Here is a 24,827-nt window from a genome sequence, read left to right as displayed (position 1 = left end):
TTTGAAAATTTACTATTTAGAAAAAAAAATGTCCGCTTACTGCCTGTCTTCACACTACACACAAAACAACTAGATGCTAAAAAAGTAAAACTGAAAAAAAATTTAGATGTATATTTTATCATTGAACTTCCTAAATGTTAATGCAATGTTAGAAATAAAGAAAAAAGTAAACATTTTGATTTTGTAAACATTTTTAGTGCTTTGTTACATCAAAATGTAAGCAAAATTACGAGGGAAACAAAAAAGTGGGAAAAATTTTGTCACAAATAAATACTACATATTTAAAAAATTCATTGAAAAATCAACGAGACTCCATAAAAATGGGAAAAGAATATAAAATAAAGTTAGTAAGCATGAAAAAGTCAACTCGATAGTGACAAAAAAATGCAAATTAAAATAGCCAGAAACTATTTTTTTACCCTCTGAAATGTGTCTATGTGTATCTATGTATTTATCTTACTGCTTAGGGTGGTCTGCTGAGGTGAAACTCCCCTACACTTTAGGAGTAAAGTTTGGTGTAGACTTTCTAAGAAGCAGTCTGAATACGAATGAAAAGCCTCAAAGCTGTTTATACCTGACTGACAGTAACATTTCTCTCCTAAAAGTAATCAGAATGGTGAAGACCTTTGTAAAAAACTGCTTATTGCAATGTTATTTATAATGTGAAAGTGAAAAACCAGAAGAAAAAAAAAATCCAAGTTTACAATAGAGGTTTGGTTAAATGATACACCTCTATAACCGAATGTTGTCTATGAATTTTGTCATAGGGAGGTACATAATGTATTTAATCAGTCCTCTGTTGTTGGACATCTAAATTGTTTCTAGTTTCCGCAGATCTGCTCCTGCTCCTGTATGCCCTATCCTCTCATGTCCTCCAAAAAGCCAGAAACCTAGGAATCCACTTTAGATTCTTCTTCACCTCTGCAGCCCATCCTGTCTGACTGGTCATCTAGTTCTTTGGATTCTATCTTCTTAGAACCCCACAGACCCACCCGTTCTTCCCAAACCCACTGCTACCACCGGAAGTCCAGGTCTCATCACCTTTCAACCGGACTATCCTAGGGACTGGCCCTTTACAGTGTGTCTTGTTGACTGATCAGAGCCCAGAGCCCAGTAGAGCGACTGGAACAATAAATGTTAAATTCCATCCATTTATTCAACATGTAATGAATGCTTAGAATGGGCTGCCTCTGCCTTCCAAATCACTTTTCTACTCTCTACCAGAACGATCTTTCTATATACAAGCAGATCACATCACCGTTGCCCATAGAAGATCCAAGTTTTTTAGCCAGTAAGCCCGATCTGCCCTTACCGCTTCCATTTCAGGCCATCTGAAGTTCCCGCCTGCTGATTCATGCCTCCATGCTTTCGCTGACGCTGCTCCTTACGTCTCTAACGGCCTTCCCATGTCTCTCCACCTCATCCATCCTGCTCGTCTGTTAAGACTCAGCATATCCTTCTTCTTTTTCCTCTTTCCTGACCCTCTTCCTCCCAAGGCAGAAATGACCTCTAACCTTTGGGAGGTGACAATATGAACACCTAATGCCCAATGTGATTTATTGGGAGGCGGAGCCTTTGGGAACTGATTAATTCATGAGGGTGGAGCCCTCATGAGTGGGATTAATTAATTAATTAGTTAATTAATGTCCTTAGAAAAGATGCCCCAGGGAAATCCCTTGCCCTTCTGCCAAGTGAGGACATAGCGAAAAGAAGGCCATCTGTGAACCACGAAGCCATCCTGAAACACCAGGCCTGCTGGTGCCATGGTCCTGGACTCCCAGCCTCCAGAACTGTGAGAAATAAAGTTCTGTTGTTTACGAGCCATCCAATCTGTGCTATTTTGTTATAGCAACCTGAAGGAACTGGATTCAACTTCAGCTCTGGTCACTTCCTGTGTGGAGAGCCTGGGCAAGGAACTCACCATTTCCTTATGGAGAAATCAGGATACTAACAGTTTTTATCTTATGAGCTGTTGTGAGAATGAGATAATTCAGGCCGAGTGCCCAGCTCATGGGTCCCTGGTCATCACTGGCGGTGCGTCGTGACCCTCCACCCCGCAGGGCATTTCTGCAGCCTAGCATAGCACCCGGCAGGCAGCTTGTTAAAGGAGACATGAAGTCCACCCAAGGCTCCCCCACTGCCCTCAGAGGCAGCAAAGAGACCCCCACTGGTCAGTACCTCCTCAGGCTCACCTGCTGCCTTCAATGGACTGTTTCTGCTCCAGCCATGCCCTCCTCACGTCGCCCCACCTCTGTGGCAACATCTTTCTCTGGCAAATTCTATCTGTCCTGCAATGGTCAGCTAGAAGGATAGGCCCTTGGGGCCAATTTCTCTGTGTCTCAGTACCAGTGAGACTGAGAGCAGACCCAGTCTGTCTTCCTCCTGTTGTCTCCCTCTCTGCATCCAGGAGAAGTGTAGGTGCAAGGGAGGTAAAGGTAGGGTTAACAGGACCCAGTAGGAAAGGGAAGGGAGGAGAAATGGCCAAGATTTTATGCAGAACTGGGGAGAAGCCCCTCCTGGGAGGGCCAGATGTGGACTGAAAGGAATGGCAAGTGCCAGCAGGTGCCAGGAGAGGCACAGCCCGTCCCCCAATAGTTCCCCCCCCACCCCGGGGCTCCTGCCCATGCCTGCCCCACACATACCTAATGGGGAGGAAGTGCAGGGGCTGCTTGGGAGGCGTAGGGAAAGCCAGGAATGGGCACAGCTTGGGGGTGTGCCAGGCTCCAGGCTAGTTTTCATAGACTTGACTTTATTTACATCTCTTCAACTTTCACCCACTTTACAGGTATGGGCCCAAGATGAAGCAACATGATCAAGGTCATGTAAGTAGCTGTGCCAAGATTCAAACCCAAGTGTTGTAACTCCAAGATGGGTGTTCTTTCTGCCTCATCATTTATCATCATCACTGTTGTTCCCACCTCAGGAAGTCTGGGGTTAAGGATGAGAGCTCCCTTCTGACCTCCAGGAGCTCTAAGGTAAGTTAGGGTCCCGCATCCCATTTCACAGAGAGACTGAGGATCAGAGAGGCGGTGGGACTTGTCCAAGGTGTACACACAGCTGGGAGAATCTGAGCTGGATCCAACTTCAGAACCCAGTTATTTCTGTGACATGAGATATCCTCTCTGAAACCACGTCTCAGCTTTTTCCTTGTGCTAAAAGTCCCATATGTAACCACTACGTGAAACTGTAGGAAGTTAGCTTATTGTGTCAAATGCTCTTTGAGATTCTGACAAAAGCTTCAGTGGGGAGGGTAAAGCTTCTGCCTTTCTTTCCACCTTTACTCTTTCCTGAGAGGAGAAACGACTGATACAACTGATCTGACTGCTTAGATTTGAGGATTCTCTCTCTCTCTCTCTCTCTCTCTCTCTCTCTCTCTCTCACACACACACACACACACACACACACACACAGCTCCCTGCTCGTACTCAGCAGTGGGTACGTGCAGGCAGAACGTGCCTCCTTGCAGCAGCCCCCCAGTCTCTGTCTCAGCTTACTGGGTACTGGGAGCCCTGCAGCTCTTGCTGCCTTAGGGCTCGATGCCAGCAGCAGCGCAGAGCAATGGGAGGACTTGAGGGAAAGGAGGCCTGCACTTGGGTCTCAGGGCCCAGAGAGCCCTGTGTCTGAGCACTGAGAACCGGCACAGCGAACAATTCAGGGCTTCTATTTTCTCCCTCCCCCACCACTATCATCGTCTCGAGGCATAGCACCCTCAAGAAGTTCAGGGAAAGGAGGCACATTAAGACCAAGATATGATTTGGGCATTTCAGTGCTTCCCCCAGCCATAAAAATATCAAGGACCAACAAAACCACAGCCTGTTTCCTAAAATAAAAGCTATGGCTTTTCTTCTCAGAAAAATGCACACAGGCACATACACATTACATTTTGCATACCACTGCCGAAGGTCACAGAATCCGTGAGTTAAGGGGATTTGCTGACTTCAGGTTAGGAATCTCTGGCATAGTGTGAGAAGAGATAGGAACCTGGAACAGAATCCTGTAAACAGCGATATTTAAGGGGTAGGTGGAAACAGAGGGGCCTGAGGAGGACATTGAGAACAAACAGGAAGAGGGGTCAGAGGCACTAGGGAGAGTGTGGTACAGTGGGAGACCACGGGCCCTGGAATCTGGAAAGCCTGGGACACATCTGGATCCCACATCTGTGTGACCTGGGCATGTCCTGTACTCTCTTTAAGCCTCAAGTTCCTCCATGCATAACAAGAATGACCAGACCTACGTCCCAGGTATTAGTGAGGATTACATACTGTTTGGCATACAGCAAAAGCTCCATAAATCTTATCTATTATGATTATGAGTGAGTGTCACAGGAGCCAAGACAGGGAAGCAGAGGGTGTGGCGGGCGATGCCAGATGGCAGTGGGAGGCCAGTACACAGACAGACATGTATTCAAATGAGGCGCCAGATTTTCCCTCCGGTTCCCTGCAGGAGGGCAGTGAACACCGGAGGCCTTCCTGCTCGCGGGTGACACTGCCAAGCCTGCCACCCGAACACAGCCAGGTCCCAGAAGTCCTAATCAAATTTGGCCCAAGGCCTCTCACATCTCGTTTTCCTGAGCCAGAGGACACAACACAGAGGCCTATAAAGCCAGCCAATGACACTGGCCCTGAATGGTCAAACCTCTCTTCAAGGTCAGCTGAGGGCTGCATTCTTTGTTGAATCCCTCCTCCTCCAGGAATGTCCCTGCCTCAGTCAAGTCTAGACCCAGCTCATCTGTGTGGAGCTGCCAGTCTCCTGCTGATGCAACTTGTTCTGCTCGTGTCAGAACAGCCAAGAGCAATGGGGGAAAACATCTGGGGAGAAAGTACCTTCCCAGCCAGGCCCTGAAGTGTGGCCTGCGCCCTGGCAGGGTTCTTCTGCAGCCTCTTCCTTCCTGTTAGGAGAGAAGCAGTCTACGTGCCAAGATGAGAGGTCTGGGGGCAGAGAGACTGACCATGGCCTTGCTTTCTGCAGCCAGGAGTAGGGCAGATGTGTTCACTCCTGCTCCCGCTGGAGGACAGATCACCAGCTCTCCGTGGGGTCACTCAAACAGCCCCCAGCTTGCTTTCCTTCAGTTCCTTCACTTCCCGACACAGATCTGATCTGGACACTCTCAGGGCGAAACTCTTCCACGGCTTTCCACTGCCCACTGAGACAGCTTGTCTGGATAATTCAGAGTGTAGGTCTGGTTTTGTTTTTGTTTTCCTTACCCCAAAGGAGTTTGTAATACAGTGGGAAAGACAGGGTTGTGCACAAATGTCTCAGCACATGGTATGCTTATTATTATGTGGGAAAGAAACTAAGAGAGGTTTAAAATATTAATATCTGCTATAGTTATTTACTGAAATATGTACATATAAGATGTATCCAAAGAATGTTCACATGCACAGTACATAAAATGGGAGGAAGAGCCAGGTGACATACTAAGAGAACTGCAAGCAAAAAGAAGAGCTGGAAAAGAAGGTATCTACAGATGCAAATATTTCAGAGCTAAGGATTAACCTGGATCAACCAATCAACAGATACAGGAGTGCCTGTTATACAGAAGCCATTTACTTTCTGTACAAATATATCCTATAATATTTCAGACAATGAACAACCCTCAAAACATGGATTACAATCATACAAAAAGACCTTTAAGAATATTTTGTACAGTCTCCTCCTAAAGAAACCAAGGCCCAAGAGGTTTCTTTTCTTATTCTATTTCCCCTGAGGGATCTGGCCATCACCATTCTTTCCTCACAACTCAGACTGGAATCCTGTCTCCCTTGCCTTTTCCCTCTCCCTTGTCCCCAGGAACCAAGCAACTACCCAACCTGTATCCTTCTCGTCATGCTCTCTGCTAGCCCACTGCTTGCAGATTGGGCTGCGAGTCATTCTGTTTTTGAACCCTGACACCCTAACTACTCACTCCACGTCCCTAGGCAAGTCTTTACCCTTTCTAAATCTCATTATCTTCATCTATAAAATCAGGGAAATCAGACTAGCTTGAACTTTGTAGTGTGTTTGTGCTATGACAATTAAAAGTCACGCACATAATATATTCGGCACAAAGTTAGCTCTTTAGCTTGTTAGTATTAATCCTCAGGACAAAGTCCCAGCTCCTTGATATGACTTTGGCTCCTAAGACCCTTTACCATTTGTCCCCCGCCTACCCAGCCTCACCTCTAACCCTTGCTCCCACATCCGTGTGGGCTCATCCCTAACATTTCGGGGGCTGGGGACAAAATTCCAAGTGGAAGTCCATGTACCATATGTCTAAATTTCAGATTCTACGTATTTGAAAGTTATAAATCAAACTGTTAAATAAAACATATTCTGTGCTCCCTTGAAAAGTGATCCGGAAGGCCAGGTTTGGATTTAGAATTCTGACTCCGAGAGACCTGTGCTGGATCACGGTGGTGCAGGGAGACTGGCCCGGCCTCCCTGCTTCTCTTCCCACTCCTGGCCCCATCCCACACCATGAGCAGTGCTGGGACGCATGTGTGGATTCCGCAGCCCGCACATCCAAGTTCTGCTCCCAGCCTCTGCAAATCTCCCTCCCTGGGCTTAGGGGAATGCACAGCGAGGTGTGTTCTGCCTACAGGGGGATGGAAGTGGACTTGGCACCGACTGCTGGGGTAAGACATTCCGAGGTCTCCAGTACCTGGCAATGGCCTAGCAAGGGAGGATGGGCCTGGGGTGGGCATTTCCCTCTCGACCCTGCATATTCCTTTTCCCTCCATGTGGCTGGAGGAGAGCCAGGCGCCCCTTTCCCAGTCTAAGGGCAGTACTGCACCCATGTCACACACCAGTTATATTCAATTATTTTTACTTTACTAAACATACCACACTTGTTGCCAGTGCTGTTCTCTGTGCCTGAAACTTCATCATCAGCTGGCCAACATCTACAAGAGGTCGGGGCAAGCAGCTCAGTTAGGGTCTGGGGCTTACGTAAGTGTCCTGGAGGCCAAGAAGTGGGGTGCAGACCATCTTGGCCAGGGTGGTATTGCCCGGTGCCCAGGCTGTCGCTCTGACGCTCAGTCCTGGGCCCTGTGGCTGGGCATCCTGCCCTGCAGGCAGGCGGTGCTCACCTCTCTGAATCTCACCTCTCAGCAGGTGACCACCACTCACAGAGGAGCACGTCATGTCATGTGCCCTGCCTCACTCACTCCTTAGAGGTATAATGGGGAGCCACTCGGGGAAGCTTTTACTCTCCCCATCATATAGAAGGAGAACGTGAAACTCCAAAATGTGGGCTGAGGCAGAGGAAGAGACTGGTTTCCGTTGCCAATACCAAGTCCAGTAAGGTTTCACTGCCTTTACCGGCACCGAAGGAGCAAGGATGAGAGGGGCTGTGATGGCTGGTCCAAGTGCCCGGACCCTCTGCAGGGTTGCTGGACTTGCTGCTTTATGGTCTGTCAAGTAGTTGAACCATAATTTGCATAATAAACCCTTTAGGTTATGTATGGGTTGGGCCATTATAAGTTTAACATTATAATAAAAATCTTTGTGTACAGTTTTTTCCTTCCTGTGGGGGATGGCTACTGGTGCCAAGTGTCATCTCTTTTCCAAAAAGCTTGTCCCCATTTACACTGACCAGTAGTAGCCTTTGAGAGCACCTGTCACTGCACTCTTGCCAAAATCATGTATTACAATTTAAACACATTCTTTAAAGATGTGGTAGGTGATAAATGGCATCCTGTTGCCTTCACATGAATGTCTCTGGCTACTAGGAAAGTTAAACATATTTTTGTTGTTTACCAGTTAAATTTCCTTCTGTGTCATATGTTCAGTCTCCTGCCTGTTATCTGCTGGGGTCCTGATGGTTTTCTTGTCAACTTTCCTGATAATAACTATTTATCTGTCATATTTCCTAAATATACTTTTCCGAGTTTGGCGGCATTCAGTCTTTTGTTTTTTTAATTTAGTTTAAATTTTCATGTATTATCACATCTGATTTCTCTTAGCACTTCTGTCCTTTAAAAGTTCTTTTGCCTCCAGGGATTTGATTTCTATTCTACTTTCTTCAAAATTTCCTTTGGTTGTATTTTTATGTTTTACTTTTTAGTCCATTTGGAATTTATTTTGATGTAAGCTATGAGGAGTGGGTCAAAAACCTTTTTGAAAGCTATATTTGGAAACCGCAATGAACAAAAAGAAAAGTCGGCTTGGGGCCGACTTTGTGATGCTGACAGAGAAATGAACGAGGCAGAGCGCCAGAGACTGTTTGGTTTTCATTTCTTTATCAAGGAGAATGATCTCGGAACTGCAGAAAGAAGATCAAACATGGCTAAGAGGAAAGAGGTGCCTGAAAGAGGCAAGTGGAGAGCAAAAGGACGCAAGGGTCTGAATCTAAAATAATGCTCTCCCAGGGCAATGAGAGAGAAAGAGCCCTGATTGAGGGACAGATTTGGGTTGGAATCCTGACTTTGCCGGAAGTTACTGCCTTACTCTGGGCCTCATTTTCCACATTTATTCATTGATATATGCCAGCTATGTGTTAAACACTGCTAGAGGTGATGGACTTACAGAGACAAACAGGACAGTTTCTGCCCTCTAGGGGCTTATAAAAGATGACAGATAAGTCAATTCTCAGCTATAATAGAGTGCTGAGTATTACGGAGGCATTAAGCATGCTTCCCAGGATTTTGGCCATGAGCTTGTAAGAATCAGGGACTATCCGTAGACCTTAGCACTGTGTGGGGTACCCAGTAAATGCTCACTGAATACTTGCTGACATGTTGTTCCTTTAAAGGGAGGAACAACTTGAATCCACTGGATTTAGAATCAGAAGGTCACTACCAGTACAGAGAGGTTTGGAAGCTAGGCTGGAGAGGGTTGAGAAATAGAAGGAGAAAACACAGAGATACATGATGGACAGGTGATGACTCTCTCCAAAAACTTGAAAGAGAAGGAAAGGCGTGAGGGTGAACACAAGTTAAGGAGAGGACTTTTATTTTTAAGGTGAGAGAGGCCTGAACAAATTTACAGATGTGTGAGGAGGATCCAGTAAAGAGGTGACAAAAGAGATGAACAAAAGCAGACAGTTCCTGAGAAGGTGGGAGGAGATGGCATCCAGAGCATAGGAGACAAATGACCTTGAACGGGAGAGGCACAGAAAGGATGGTGGAGAGGGACGTAGGGGTGGAAAGGGATGCAGGTAATTTTTGTAGACCGGAGGCTGGGAAGTTGAGACTTCTTGACTGGTGATGACCTTGATTTTCTCTGCAGAGCTGGATATGAGATGCCTGCTTAGAATAGGGATGGAGGTATAGCAGAATTAAAGAAGATGGTGAGGGTAGGTTCTGAGAACAATGACCAGGGACAGGACACAGGAGTGGCAAGTAGCAGCAAGGTGCTAGAAGGTAACACCACCAAGTGTCGCCATCTCCGTTGTAGTTTTTCTCTCCACAGATGACTCCCCGGTACTGGACAGGCTGGACTGGGGAGTCACGGGGAGAGGGAGTTGTCAAGTGAGAAAGACAGTATTTGAAGCATGGGCTCCACATGGATTTGCTGAATGACTGAATCAGTGAATAAATGAGAGGTGTGACAGTGCGATGAGATGAGTTTGGTCCAAAATGCTGCTCTACCATTTACTCAGAAGATCAGCCTCAGGGTTGTTGAAATGACTGGCTGAGACACTGCAGATAAGCCAGGTAGCCCCGGGCCTGGCTTGTGAAGAGCTCAGTAAATGGTGGTTCTTCTCATTCTCACAGGCCATGGCAGGTAGGAGCCAATCAATGGAGGCTTCCAAGCAGGAGGGTGATGTGCTCAGATTTATTTCTTAGGAAGAACCCTGGGGCGGTCAGAGCTGGGTTGAATTCAGCTCTCCCACTTAACTAGTCGTGTGATCTTGAGCAAGTAACTCTTCCTTCTGTGCCTCAGTGTCCTAATCCCACAAATGGGGTTAAAAGTTCCCATCTGACAGGATCATTATGAGAACTGAATGAAGGAATACAGAGAAGGCTAGAAAACCGAAGAGCTTAACAAATGACAGCTGTGATGAGGATGATGGCAGGAGGAGGAGGAGGAAGAGGACAGGGAGGATGAAGAAGAGGAGGACGGAGAGAGGCAGGAAGAGGAGCAGCAGGAGGGAGGACAGGACATGACGATGGTAATGACTATGAGATGCGTAACTAAGAGGTCACAGACGAGCGTGAGGAAGAGGAGCAGAGGGTGGTGGTGTCGTGAGCCCCAGCGCCTGAGCACGTTCTGCCTGAGGGTGGAGGAGCAACAGATGGGGGTGGTAATGGGGAATGAGCACGGAGTCTTCCTGGCCCTCACAGGGATAAGAGGTACGTGTGAAAGGGTGATGTCCACTGCAGACGGCTGCAAAGGAAAGGGCACCCCAGGAGAGCTTGTCTCAGGGTTGGAAAGGAGACAGTGGAGAGGGGACCATGGATGCTGGCTCAGCAGCAACCTCACCGTGGTGTGTCCCCACCTAATCCCGTTTGGATGCCCTGCACTGAGTCCCCCAGTGGTGAGGTGGGGTCCATACTGAGCTCCTTCTGGACGGAGCCTGTCCCAAGGCTCTGCGTCCCTCTCAGGCCTGGAACAGAATATACATTTAGGTGCAGATGGACATTGTTGGGCCTGGTCCAGTGAGACCCCCTATACAGGGACCTGGTGGCCGTAGATTTCCCAGACTGTGAGCCCACCCCTGCTGCCTTTCCCAGGAGCCCTGAGTCTCTCCCTCCTCTAGGCTTGGCCTCTGACCTCGGTCACCTCCTAGGTCAGGCCCTACGGCCTAGACAGACAAATGCTTCACTCCCTAGTGCAACTGGGCTTTTCTAACGGCACCACCACCAATGACAATAAAATAATAAATAGCATTAATAATTGCCATCGACAGCACTTACTATCAAGCACTATGCAAGGTGCTTCTGTATTTCTTCTGGTTTAATTTTTAAAACAATCCAGAAAGATGAGTCGTACCACTTCAATTTCATAGATGAGACTAAATCTAAGGGGCCTAGGTAACTAGCCTAAGGTAACCCAGCTAATAAGTGAAAGAACCTAAATTTAAACCTAAGTCGACATAACTCCCAAGGCCTAAGCTGCCTTCCCCTCTTAAACCATGTTGTCTTTCCCAAACTCAGGGGCCCAGTCCTCCTGTGCATGAATGTGGGGGCCTGGTGGGCCTCTTAGAGCCCTCTCTCCTTCCTCAAGGACTGAACTACAGCTGGAAGGTCAGGCCTGTGTCAAGGCCGTCCAGGAGCCACCTCCCAGAACTTGTCCTCTCCCCTCCCCCCGCTGGGCTGGAACCAGGCCTCTGGGCCTGCTCACTGAACTGACCACCAGTCAGAGGTCTCTCAGCAGTGAGGCCAGCTTTCCAGTTTCTGGAGCGAGGATGGCATTTTGGAGGAGGAGGGGAGGCAGCCAAGGGGACTGGGAAGGCAACTCCCCGGGGCCTCTGAAGCCCTGGGTTAGGTGTCTTAGGGAAGGAGGTGGGAAGGCTGGCAGAGGAATGGGAAGCTGTGTCTCTCACATGTCCTGTCCTCTCCAGGCCCCAGGGCTCCTTCCTCAGGACAGTGGATGGGGAGTCTCCAGCCTTCATCAAAGGCTGCAGGAGGATGCTCAGGTCACAGCACCTCCCACACTGGATGACAACTCTAGTTTCACGACTGTCTCTCCAGACTGTGAGAGACTTTGGGTCAGAGATGGCACTGAACTCATCTCTGTACTCCCAGGGAGCAGCCCGGTGCCAGCACAGAGAACACCACAACGATGCCTGGCCAACGAGTGAGTACACGGAAGGATGGAGCCCGGGGTGCCTCTGAGAAGAGTTTCCCGAGACCTGGAGGCTGCCCCCTCTCCCCATGACTTATATACATCTCAGGTTCCACCCTCCCTCCCAACCTCAGCTTCCCTACTGAACAGCTGCCCCGAGCACACAAGGCCTGCAGAGAATCCTTCCACCTGATCTGGCTTGGTCAGGGCTCCTGGGATCTGGGAGATATAAGGCCTTTTGGTAACTTATTTGGAGTTGTCTGTGCTACTGTCCAGTGAATGAGGGAGCCACAAATGGTGATGAGAGGTCCCGTGTGCATGAAGTACAGCCAGCCCTAGCAGTCTTCCGTTCCCATATCTTTCCATATCCCATGAGGACTCCTGGTACCAGAAAGTTACACACCGTGAACAACTGCTCACATAGCGATCGGCAGGCAGCAGCCATGACTGAGGCCTAATACCTGTTCCAGCCCTGCCCAGCCAGGCCTTGGCACCTGAACATAGAGCTGCCTCCTGCCAGAATTCTGCAGGTGAGGCTCCAGACAGGTGCACAGAGCTATCCAGTGTCCCAGAGGCTTCACGGTTAGAAATGTCATTGCAGGAGCAGGACAAGCCTATGGCTGGGCACCAGACGGGAGGGAGAGGGGCCTAGAGAAGCAGCTGCTCTCACATGTACCTGGGTCTTAGAGGCCAGAGAAGTGCAGTAGAGCACGGAGAGGTCCTGTGAAGGCGTTAGCCTAGGCTGGGGTGGAGAAGGGTACTAAGAAGAGGCTTCCTGGGTAGCCAGAAAGGCCTGGGCAGGCCTGCTCTGAGCGCTAGGAGAGATGGGCAGGCCTTCTCTCAGTGCTGGGACTGGTGAAGCCATGGGCATCACTGGCTTTCCTCTGGCAGCTCATTCTGAAGCCCCAAATTATCTTTGATGTTGGAGCCAGGGGAGGCTCACGGAACTTCAGAGGACTCCTCCCTGTCTCCTCTCTCTCCTTCCCACTCACCCCACTAACCCTGCGAAGGAGTTCTCACCAACACAAGGCTGGTCCTAGGTCCCTGGGCATGGCCAGGACAAGACAGGAACAGGTATCAGTACAGGTGAGTGTGTGCCTGAGCACAGCCCACACGTCCTCATCCCAACTGCTCCAGTACCTTTGATCAGCCTGTCACCAAGGCCAGGCTCGGCGGTGAGCTCCTCAGTCTTCTTAGGAAAAGTGAGGCCCTACTGTGTGCTCCCTGAGTGGCCAGAGTACAGTGAATCTTCCGTCTCTAGTTAGCTTCCTTCCTTTTCTTCTTTCTTTCCTTCCTCCCTTGGATGAATTGTAAGAGCCTTGAATTAACTGACCTTGGTGTTCTCGGAAGGCATATGTGATAACCCCCAGCTGGCTGGCCCTGACCCACCCCTTGGCCTCCTGATTTGGGCTGCCTGTCCTATCCCAGTCTGCCCAGCAGGACGCAGGACCTGGTGTTTGAGCCAATTCCAGATCATTCATGGTGGCTGGGCACTGAGGGGTTAAAAAAAAAATGGGACCAGGGTCCTGCCATCCAGGAGCTCCTTTGACAGGTGTCCACGCGCAGAAGAAAGGAGGGGGTGGGCAGATGGTCAAAAGGCCAGGGTGAGAAAGCAACCCCAAGGCTGCCTGGGGTTCATCAAGGCAGACCCAATTTCCTCCCATTTCTCGCTTAAAAGTGCCTACCTGTGATCCTTATTCCACTGCCCTCAAGGCAAAGAGAAGGGTCCCCTCAGCTCTCTATTCTCTGCCTGGTTTGCGTGTTAGTGGGCCTGCCTGTACCTGGGGCTGGCTGAAGCCAAACCCTTTCCTCCCCTTTGGGGAGACTGGATGGACCCAGTGGAGCCTGGCTGCCTCATTCAGCCTGGCTCTGAAGTGGGGTCCCATTCCCCACTGTCCCACCTACCTGAATTTCTGGACCTGACTTCTGTCTTCTCTCTCGCTTGCTACCTACTTGACACTGCCTGCATTTGGCCTTGTTTGGGAAAGGGCTGTGGAGTTAAACCAAATTATAGGCAGGTTAAGCTATTCCCGCCCTGCCCATTCCCCCCAACGCTCCTCTAAATCTCCAGAAAAGAACAACTAGCTTCTTACTGTAGGCAGAGAGTTGTCTGTCACCATTCTCCTCTGGTAGGAGGCTTGGGTATTGGAAGATGAATGGCCTGAACTCTGCAGTGCCCCTCTCCTGGGGTGGCCGGTGACAGCTGGTTGAGGGGAGAGGGGGAACGGGCCTGGACAAGTTGGCAGGTGTCCCTGTAGGCCCAGAGCTGAGAAATAGAGGACTCAGGAGGGGACTCAGTGGGTGGTCCACTAAGGAACAGTCTGACCCTACTTGGTCACATAAACCCCCTAAAGAAATGGGCCCTGACTCTTGCCTGCCTAGAACATCTGATCATTTGCAGAGTGGAACCAGACCAATGGCAGGTTGGGAGCCCAAATGCAGGTCAGTGGTAAAAGTACACAGTAGAGAAAGGCTGGGACTTATGTATGAGTTTGGGAACTGGTACCCTCAAGTTGAGGGGTCTGTGGTCCCCGCAGGATGGCCCCAGGGTCCAAAAAGACCTTCCTTCCTTGGCTGGAAATGAGGGTGGACCCACACGATCAGAGTCAGAGAGACTTCACAGCGGGTAGGGGGATTTGAGGAGGCAACTACAAGGTCAGGGCAGGAAAGGATGGAGATGAGCAGTAATGCTAGGGCTAGCCACATCACAGCTTTCCTTACCAGGGGATCTAAGGCCAGGGAAGGGCCTGCAGGGGCTGTTGGGGAGGGACTTGGGGTCTGGGTTGGGGTGTGGCTAGAGAAGACTGAGAAAGGACCTGTAGCCTGGCTATCTGGAGGCAGGTGGCAGGTATCAGGCATATCAGCTCCAGGAGACTGGGCCAGTTACCCTTGGCATCTATAGGCCTCTATGTCCCTCGGTTGCATTTAGGTCTTTCAGCTTTGGGTCATTAATGCTTCTTTTGAAAGTTTCCTCCTTGTTCTTTGCTGGGTTCAGAGGAAGGGGCTGACCTGGAAGCTGGGCAAGGCAAGGGCAAGGGGGGAAGGAGCTGGTACACAGGGGGCTCACCACTCTCTCCTTGTAGACGATGTACTTCAGCCACTTGAAGTCCTGCCACTTGAAGCCAGCGAGGACAAAGAGGGAATCGCGCTCGTATTGCTCGGGCCGCTGCATGGCGCCCTCGGGGTAGGTGATGCGCAGTGTGGTCTTGCTGCCCACGTCCTTCTCAAAGCCTTTCACTGGTGCTGAGTTCAGTCTACAGAGAGCAGGCCCAGTCAGAGCCTGCCTGGGGCTCCCTGCATATGGCCTGTGGGTCTGTGTTTGAGGAAGCATTCTAGTTGACCCCAAAACACCCCAGGTGCGGAGAATGAAAGCTCAGGTCACCTGGTCACCATCTAGCTTTCCATTCCCAAACCCTCCAACCCAGGGTTCTTGAAGTTTCTGCTCACCTCCTACCCAATTGGCCAGATGGACAGACAGTTCTCAATGGGCTCAGAGACCAGGTTTGGGCTGGGACATGCAGGTGCCCCAGGCACTGCTTTGGGGAACTCACCTGACCACAATGTCATAGTCATCAATTCGTGACCCCAGGGACTTGTTGGCAAGGACACCTCCATTGCCAACGATGATGCAGCGGCGGCAGCTGAGGCTGAGGGGAGAGAGGTAGAGACCTCTGAGTGCTGTCCCCCACGTCTCCTTCTCCCCGACCCCTTTGGCCCCTGACCCCATGCCCTCGGCCAAGTGCAGGCTGGGATAGAGGAAGAAGACCAATGGGCTTCCGGCAGCTCATCTGAGAGGAGGCCAGAACCATACTGTGGGTAGTGGGGCCGCTTGGAACTCTCAGACATCCCTCGTCCCTGACACTTCTCCAGGAAAATGTGGGTGTGGAAGGGGCTCAGGCACTAGCTCTGGGGAGGTTAGAAGAGGCTCTGGTTAGATGGTTTTCTGGGTTAAAGATTCCCCAAGAGTTAGTGGGGTTTAGACAGCTTTCAGGAGAGGAAAAAGTAGGCTGAGCTTGAGGGCTATGCCAGAAAAGCAAGAACACAGGAATGGGACTGGAGGCTCTAGGACTCAGGGCTGGGCTTATATTTGACTCAGAAGCCTCTATGTTCCCAGTAGCCACCAGGGATCCCTACTCATTTTGCTCTCCTGCCCCTGCCTATAGGACTTCCCCCTTCTAGGCTCTGTTGGCTTCAGAGCTGCCACTGCATCCTAGATATAAGCCATGGCACCTTCGGCTGCCCCTACCACCTAGCTCCTTAGTTCCAATGCTCGGCATATCCCGGCCCAGTGTCTTTAGTTCTCACCCTCAGATTCTGCTCTCTGAGGACTGAGATGTCTTGCCAAGTGCTTATAGCGCACAAGGTGCAAACCCAGCTGGGTGGCCCCACTTTTCTGCTCACCCACCCCAGCGTGTGTATTGTGTGTGCACGCGTGGATACACTAAATCTGCTCATGTCCAAGAAAGGCCAGCTGGCAGCTGAGGGGCGGGAGGCTGGGCAGCAAGTGGCTCACCTGTCCAAGGCAGGGGTCAGGCGGTACTCTTTGGTGACTGACAAGATGGCTTTGATCAGATTGTCTGTAGATAGAGGAGGGAGGTTACTGTTAGAGGGTCACTTAAGTTCCCATGAAATGTTTTGCCAATGAACCGATTTGAAGGCACACGCTCCTGGGGCTAGGGTGGAGGTGGAAGTGGGAGAGAGAGCTCTGGGCACAGGTTGGCTGGGCCACTGGCTGAACTTCCTCCCTGAGAAAGCAGATGGGGGCAGGAGACTCAGCTCTGGCATGCAGTTTCTTCCCCAGCCCTTCCTTGGCAGTGCATCTGGCTTTGGGAGGCTCTGCGGTCAGGCCCCGGGACTTGCCCAGGATGGGAGGACCTGCTCAGAGACCACGTTGTGCTCATCTCTGTGCCCCACCGAGCAGACACGAGAGCCGAGGAGGAGACAACCAATGATGAAGAATAGACTGGTCCCAGCCAGCTACCCCAGCCCGGCCATTCGGCCTCATTTCTTCCCCATACTTCCCCCTCAAACACTGCTGGTGTCTCACACTTTTCTTGCCAGGCTATGTCTACCTCCTTACCGCCTTACTTCTTCAAGACCTGCGGCCTGGCACCTGCCCACCTGCCCTCCACTCAGGCTGCCCTCAGCAAGGGCCCCATGACCTCTGTGCTCTCAGATCCTGTGCCCACTAGTCAGACCTCATTCCTCTTGGTCTCTCTCTGGATTCTGCAATGATGATTGGGCTCTTTTCAAACTCTGGTATAATGAGAGCATTATAATATACTGTGTAATGATCCTGGCTTCGGAGTGAAATCTGGCTCTGCTACTTAAGACCTTAGATAAATCCCTTTCTTTGCATTTTAGTTTCCTCATCTTTCAAATGAAGATGGTAATTCCTATGCTGCAGAATTGTTAGAAATGTAAAAAAGATACATAAAGATCTAAAGATAAAGTAAATAAATTGGTACAACCACAGTGGAAAGCACCTTAATAATACCAAGTAAAGATGTAGGTGTGCATAGATTGAGATCTTGCAACTCTACCCTTAGGTGGATAGCATTAAAACATTCAGACATTTGTTTAAGGAGACTTGTACAAGAATGTTCATCGCAGAACTGTTTATAATAGCAAAATGTTGGAGGCAATGGAAATACCCACCAAAGGAAAATAGATTAAATGTGGTACATAGAATACTACACAGCTGTCAAAAACAAAACAAGACAAAACAAAACAAAACCCAGTGACCTAGAGCTATATGTACCAACACAGAAAAATCTGAACATAAGCAAAAAAAATCAATTTGAAAAGTACTCAGCTATATACAGGGACACACACACCTTCACACAATACCATCTGTAAAGTTTAAAAACATGCAAAAGCAATGCCATTTATTTAGTGGATATATACATATATCATAGAAATACATAAACAGACATTGGAATAACATCAAAAACAGGATAATGGACTCCTGGGGAAAGAGAGCATAGAGTGGGAAGGGCCACTCAGAGCTTTAATTGTATCTCATGCTGTACTTCTTAAGCAGGGTAGTACATGGGTGCTCATATTAGTCTTTATGCTTTTTTATATGCCTGAAATATTTCATGTAAAGAAAGGATGCCTCTAAAATTAAAAATAACAGCCTCATAATTTTTTAAAAGACGGGATGGACAAAATGTCAGATGCAGCTGAGAGGTCAAGTTAAGGACTGAAAAGTATCCTTTGGATCTCACGGGGGCACCGAGCGTTTTCACTGTAATGGGTGGGGGGAGGAGAAGATGTTCTTCAGGCGTAAATGGTGAGAAAGAGGAGACAGGAGACACAGCGAATCTTTCTAGAAGTTGAATGAGAGCAGGGTAAGGACAGAACCTTTAAGGAATGTTTTATACTAAGTGCCTTCAGATATACTTTATGGTGGGCTGCAGGGAAGGCCACAGATCCCCTCCTTTTTCCCACCTCCAATTTCACCTCTGAGGAAGAGCATGTTGCCACTAATTGGCCAATTGGGTTTTTGTTTTCTAGAAGGGGAACCTTGGCAGAAAGGGCATAAACTTTCAGATGCTCTCTTGCTGGCCGATGGGCAGCTTCACAGAATCAGAGTGTCGAGTGAGGATTCAGAGAAAAAAGCAGGCTGTCTGGCGACCTGTACCTGGGAAAAAGGAGTTCTTTATATGGTTGAATTCAGCCCATAAGGTCTATCCTTGAAGGCTTGAGGTCAAAGCTCCATTTACAGAGCATCCTTTTGCCAGCCACTGTCTTCTTTTCAGGGAGAGCTGGGCTGGCCGAGTAGAGGGTTCTTGGATCCCCTGGCCAACAGTTATCTTACTTAATTCTGACCACAACCTATTACAATGGCATTATTCTCTCCATTTAACCGATGAAGAAACTAAAGCACAGACAGGTTAAGTGACTTGTCCAAGGTCACGGCTAGGAAAGAGGCAGTACTGGGGTCTGATCCTAAAGCCCAAACACTACCATGCCATGAAATAGTACAGGAACTTGACAAGAAAACAGAACTGTTCAACTATCAGGGATGGGACACTCTTAAATTAGGACGGAACTGCATGCGTGAGGTCCCAAAGGCAATGGAAGAGGATAGTTCTGAGACTGTAGGGGGGGAAGGTTAGCCTTGGACAGGATAGGAAAGGACTGGGGGTGGGGGAGGAACTAGGTTAAGGTGAAAAACATAAGGAGGGGATGATGGAGGAGCCTGCGGTCCTTCATCAGGGACGGGCTCTACTTCCCCTGGGATTTCCCTCCTCGTACCCAGTCGTCTAGCGCTCATGTCTCTGGCACTCGTTTTCTATGATCTCACAGCACCGTGTTCTTCCCTCACCAGAGCCCTTGCTGTTCTGTACTCTAAATATCTGTATCTCCAGGAGACTGGAGCTTTCTGAGAGGGGCCATGTCTGTCTACTCCATGGCGGTACACCTAGCCCCGACAAAGTGGTGGGTTCTGAGTGAATAAAGAAGAAAAAAGACAGGAAGGGAAAGAGGGAGAGAAAGTAAGGCATTGTTGAGAGTGGGGAAGAAGGGTAGATCCCCAGCATGGGGACTTCTGAGGGTGCAGCCCTGTACTGAGTGTAGGGAGATACTTTGGGCGATGAGATGTTAACGTAGAATGGGTCAGGGTTTCCAACATACCTTGACCTTTGATCCCGAAAGGCGGCACGAATTCCCGGATCCTAGCCCACTTGCGGAAGGAGTCATCCAGGAACATGGGTGCTGGCTTGGAGAACCTGGAATACAACAGGGCTGTTGAGGACCCCCAAATGGAATAGGCTAGAGTAGTGGCTGCCACTTCTGGACATCGGTCGCGACTATGGCTCTGCTGGAAGCCACCTTCCACATGCCAGCACACCCTTCCCACCACAGCCTGCTCACTGGGTAGCTGCTGTGCAGGGTGAGACAGGTCTCGTTCAGTGGAGCCTGAGTTTAAAGGAGCAGGCCTGGCCAGTCCTTATACGGCCAGCTGCAGCAGTGGAGAGACAAGACCTGCTCATCAGGGATCAATATTTCCCAGCTGGAAGCTCTCAGGCCAGTTATCCAGGCAGCATCCATCAAACAGTCACTGCTGCCCACACTGTTCTTGTAATCTGGGAACAGAGATGAGATACGGTCCAGTGGAACAGAAAAATAACCCAAAATACAGCCAGTGCAGGGAGATAATTTTGGAGAGAGTTCTGGGAAGTGGACCACCCAGGATGAGGAGGAAGGAGAATTCATGATGAGAGGGCAAAGCAGGTGAACAGCTCTAGGAGACAGATGTCTGGAAGAGAAGAGTAAAACTGCAGTATCCAGTGGCTTGGAGGCAGGGCTGAGGGGAGGTGCAGACACGCGGGAGCCTGAGTGCATTTGCTGGCTGAGAGGAGGACAGGGGGAACGAGAAGCTCCTTAGGAGGGGAGACACATACGGAGCTCAAGGAGAGGGGGTAATTTTGGCCTGGAGGAAAGATGGGAGGCAAAGGGGGAGAGCAGGAAGGGTGAAGTGATGCTGCATTGAGGAGAAGGGAAAAGGCAAGCTTCACTTTTCTTGGGAAAGCCGAGGAGGAGTGGGCAGGGCAGGGGAGGACAGGACAAAGTCATGGGATGCAGAAGGAAGTGAGGCGAGAGTGCAAAGGTACAGGAGGAACCAAGCTCTTCAGAGATGCTTGGACAGCACGACTTCACATGGAACCCGGCACCCCGGCTCGGAGACCTTTCGAGGGCACCTGGCAGCCTGGAAGGTAGCTGGTACCTGGTCATCCACTGCGTGCTGAGTCTTGTTGTGGGGCCTGCTTAGCGTCCAGGAGCTAGAACTCACCCCCGCCAACATACTCTAGCTCAAACATACATTTCTCACTCCCACCATCACTGACACCGTTATAATCACTCTGCTCAGGAGGGATTCTGTCAATAATCACCTGGAGGTCTACCATGATTAGAGATTTTGAGGGGAACTCGAAAAGGCAGAAACCTTTCAATCCTGCTCCCTCCCCATTACTCAAGCAGGAAGAAGTTGCCAACACTTGATAGCAGGGGCAGGCCATGCCCGCAGGGCAGCTTTCCTCTGGACTTCTGAGTCAGCCCACTTCCCTGCTGAGTATAAGGGTCATGCAGGTTTCTCATATCTCGTATGTAAAACGCAAGTGAATGAGTACATGTGACATTGCAGAGGCACTGAGCATGCTGGCCGCAGGCCACACGTACCAGCACAGGAAACAAGGTCCCTACGAAAACCTGCAGCAAGAACGTCTCCTTCTGTGTCAGAACTGAGCTTACAGAAGTTTTACAAAATTTCTCAGTCAGGCTCAGACAGGATTTTATCTGCTTCCCAGTATGTACTGGATGTCATATGCTAATAAAATATCCTAAGGTCTAGCCAAACAGTTTCAACATTTTTTCCTTTTCCTCTCCCTTCCCCCTTTTTACAGCTGATTAGATAGTTCATTATATTAATTTTGACTTTAAAAAAAACAACCTCTTATTTTGGGTGTCACTTATAATATGTTAATTTTGGGGGGAAATACAGATAGGCATGTACACACACAATCTGTAAGAAATACCCATAATCCTACAACACAGAGACAATTAACCTTTTGGTATATATCTGTACTGATTTTCCTTTTCCCATACTCTTTTTGAGACTGCTCTGTAGATGATTTTTTCCTCACTTTATAAAATCATGAAAGCATTGCTATGCAAATGGACACAACAGAGAGCGGGTCAACTAAATAAAACCATAAACTGCTGCTACCCTGACACAAATCAATTCTCCAAAATCAAATATACAAGGATACACAAGTGAAAATATGACCAAAAAAGTAGGCGTTGCAGTAGTAGTGTTACAGACTGGACGTTTGTGTCCCAGCAAAATCCATCTGTAGACATTTAATCCTCGATGTGAAGGGATTTGGGGATGGGAGCCTCTGGGAGGTAATTGGGTCATGAGGTTGGAGCCTGCATGAAGGGGACTGTGCCCTTGCAGAAAAGGCCAGAGAGCTAACGCGCTCTATCTGCCACATGGGGCTCCAAGAAGCCACCATCTACATCCCAGAAGAGGGCTCTCACCAGCACCCGACCACGCTGCCACCATGATCTCAGACTTTCAGGCCCCAGAACAGTGAGAAATAAATTGCTATTGTTGATAAGCCACCCAATTTATGGTATTTTGTTTCACTAGACAGAGCTAAGGCAATAAGTACGTAATGGGGGAAAAAATTCATGGGAGAGAGCGTGGCAGAAAGCATTAAATAGGCCTGAGGAAGGTTTCTTAAAAATCTTTGCCTCTAGTATATAACTTATTTATTGTTTGTTCTTATTGTCTCTCTTCAAACATTTTTCATTTCACCTCATTCTTTTATTGGGCTCTCATATTTTAGATGCTTAATTTGTAGACCCTCTTTATATTCCGTGCAAGTTTGAGCCAGCCCTGCTCTAACATTTCTTTCTGCTAGTTGGGTACACCTTTGTGCAAAGGCTATTCTTTTCTCCTCCTGTGGATATATTTTTAAAATCTTTTCTTATGGAAAATTTCAAATGTGTACAAAACTCAAAAACATCAAACAAACAAACAAATGAAACAGTACAGTGAATCCCCACAGACCCATTACCCAGATCCAGCAATTAGCAACTATGGTCAATTTTGTTCCTTTTATACCCTAATCTACTCTCTTTCTGTATGGTTTTAGAAAATCCCAGAACTCATGCCCTCTCACCCATAAAATATTTCAGCATTAATTTCTAAAAGATAAGGATACTTTAAAAAACATAACAACACCTAAACAACTCCTTTTCAAACCATGATTACACCTAAAAATCTAACTCCAATTTCTTAATAGCAATAAGTATCCAGTCAGTTTTCTGATCTTTCCTACTGTCTCATTAATATTTGTATTATGATTTATTTTAATAGTCGGTTTTTATAGATCAAAATGAAAGCATGGCCTACACATTGAATTTGACTGATCTCTACCTATGTCACTTTCAAGTCCATAGGTTTCCTCCTCTCTTCCGCTGCTTTGGCTTTTCCATCTTGGCTCCTGAATCCTTTTGACACACCCCAGTAATTTTAGATAATGCCCTTGCTTCCTAGTATGTAAAGATGTTCCAGGCTCATCTCGTACCTTTCTTGCCTCCACCTGGAATCAGTCATTTTCCCAAGGAGCCCTGGTTCCTTTTAATTGGAAATGGTATTTCGAGACCACCATCTGGATGGCTAGGGATACTCACATTACTGTGGGTTAGACATTGTTTCCAGGACTTTTCACGAGGACAAAGCCAGGAAATAATTTTTTGAAAAGAAAATACATCATGCACGTATACTGGTATTTCCAATTCCAATTCAGGATTACAAGATTTGTACTTATCTTCTTTTTCCTTTTTAATAGCTTTATTGAGATATAATTCACATACCATAAAAGAAATTTACTCACCGTCTTTGATTTTATATTTGTATCTCTTATCTCTTAAGCGGACATCTTTGTTTATAGTGATAGTAATACAATTACTTATTTGCTTTATCCTTATACATACATATACACATATATAGAAAATATGTATATAATTTTGGAATAACTTTACTGTTATAACTAAGACCGATTTAGTTTCTCTGCAGTTCTTTTTGCCTTAGGGTATACCCAACTAGAGAAGTACAAATAACTTTGCTTTTGCCACTTGAAATAATTCTGCTGAGTTTAATTCATTAACAGTACATAGGTTCATTTGTTTAATTTTGCTTTTTAGGGATTGCTTATCCCTCATTTAAACTTAATGTTGTTTTATGATGATATAAAACTTTATGTAGTTCCAAAAATAAATTCACAAAACAAGATATATTCAGAGGAGTCTAACTTTCATCGCTGTGTGTGACTTCTGTTACTTCTGTTCCATATAGTATTCAATTTTAATAGCTTCTATTGTATCCTTCCCGTGTTTTTTTTTTATGTAAGCAAATACATAATATAGGTATCCCCATTTCCCTTCTTTATTCAATAAAAAGGTAACATGCCATATACACTGTTTTACCTATAGATTTTCTTCACTCTACAATATACTGTGGTGACCATTCCATAGTAGTTTAAAGTTATATACCTGATAATACTCTGTGAAGTTATGTACTATATATTATTTAATCAGTCCCCTAGGTTGTTCCCAGTCTTTTGTAAAGTAGGTTCCATCAGAAGTGGTTACAATGAATAACTTCATGTGTATGTCTTTTCTAGTTGCCAGTGTATCTTTGGAATAGATTCCTAGAAGTGGGTTTGTTGGGTCAAAGGGAAAATGCATACATGTCATGTTCCATTCTGTCCAATTCCCCTCCACAGGGACTGTGCCATTTTACAATACCCACCAGCAACATAGAAAAGTGCCATTTCACTCCTGGCCTCACAGAGTACATTGCTGAACATCTTAATTTTGCCAGTCTGTTAGGAGAAAACTAGTGTCTCAGAATTGTTTTAATTTGCATTTTTAAAAATAGCGTCTCAGCATTGTTTTAATTTACATTTTTAAAAATTGTTGCTGGTGGGTATTGTTTTACATATGGAAGGACCATTTGCAGTTCTTTTTCTGTGAACTTGGTTCATCTCTTGCCCAGTTTCCTAGTTTCCTACAGTTTATTGGTCTTTTTCTTCTTTTCTTCCCCCTAACTTTATTTTTTGTGTGAGGTGAAGATGAACAATGTGTGACCTGATGCACTTCTGTACTGCAACACGATCACCAGCAGAGTGTTAGCTAACAATCATCTCTTTTGAAGCTCTTTACATACTAAATATGTAAATCCTTTGAGACACAATTACAAATATTTCTCCCAGTTTATTTGTTTGTGTATTTACTTGGCTTATGATGTTTTCTTGCTTTCTTTCTTTTCCCCCCTTTTTTGCAATAGATTTTTAAAAGTATAGTCAAATTTATCAATCTTTTCCCTTATTGTTTCTGGATTTTGAGTCTTACATAGAAAAATGTTCTTCATTCCCAGGGTCTAGCTCTTTTCTGGCTAGAATCCCTCTTCAATCTCTCTCTTGCCAGGACCCTGTACCCCCTTGTTCCATTGTCTTTTTGTCCCAGCCATTAGACAAAACCCAATCAGAGACTAATCTAAGTCTATACTCTTGTACTTTTTATATTTGAAGTGCTGCTAG

The 24,827-nt window shown here is 47.5% G+C and overlaps 1 protein-coding gene across 6 annotated transcripts in view; it reads right to left on the bottom strand.

Moving 5' to 3' along the window:
* ST3GAL3 (ST3 beta-galactoside alpha-2,3-sialyltransferase 3) overlaps positions 1-24,827 on the bottom strand; it is a 177,897-nt gene that overhangs the window by 7,348 nt on the left and 145,722 nt on the right. For all 6 annotated transcript variants that reach the window (XM_019751097.2, XM_019751096.2, XM_074334584.1 and 3 more), the window contains 4 exons: positions 19,351-19,445; positions 16,223-16,286; positions 15,261-15,356; positions 14,777-14,963 (listed from right to left, as the gene is read on the bottom strand). In XM_019751097.2, the coding sequence (XP_019606656.1) occupies positions 14,777-14,963; positions 15,261-15,356; positions 16,223-16,286; positions 19,351-19,445 (442 nt within the window). The remainder of the gene's footprint in view (positions 1-14,776; positions 14,964-15,260; positions 15,357-16,222; positions 16,287-19,350; positions 19,446-24,827) is intronic.

The sequence above is a fragment of the Rhinolophus sinicus genome, linkage group LG06 (assembly GCF_036562045.2).
Source record: "Rhinolophus sinicus isolate RSC01 linkage group LG06, ASM3656204v1, whole genome shotgun sequence".
Lineage (NCBI taxonomy): Eukaryota > Metazoa > Chordata > Mammalia > Chiroptera > Rhinolophidae > Rhinolophus > Rhinolophus sinicus.
Note: the sequence above shows the minus strand (reverse complement) of the source record. Positions and strands in the feature narration are given on the sequence as shown.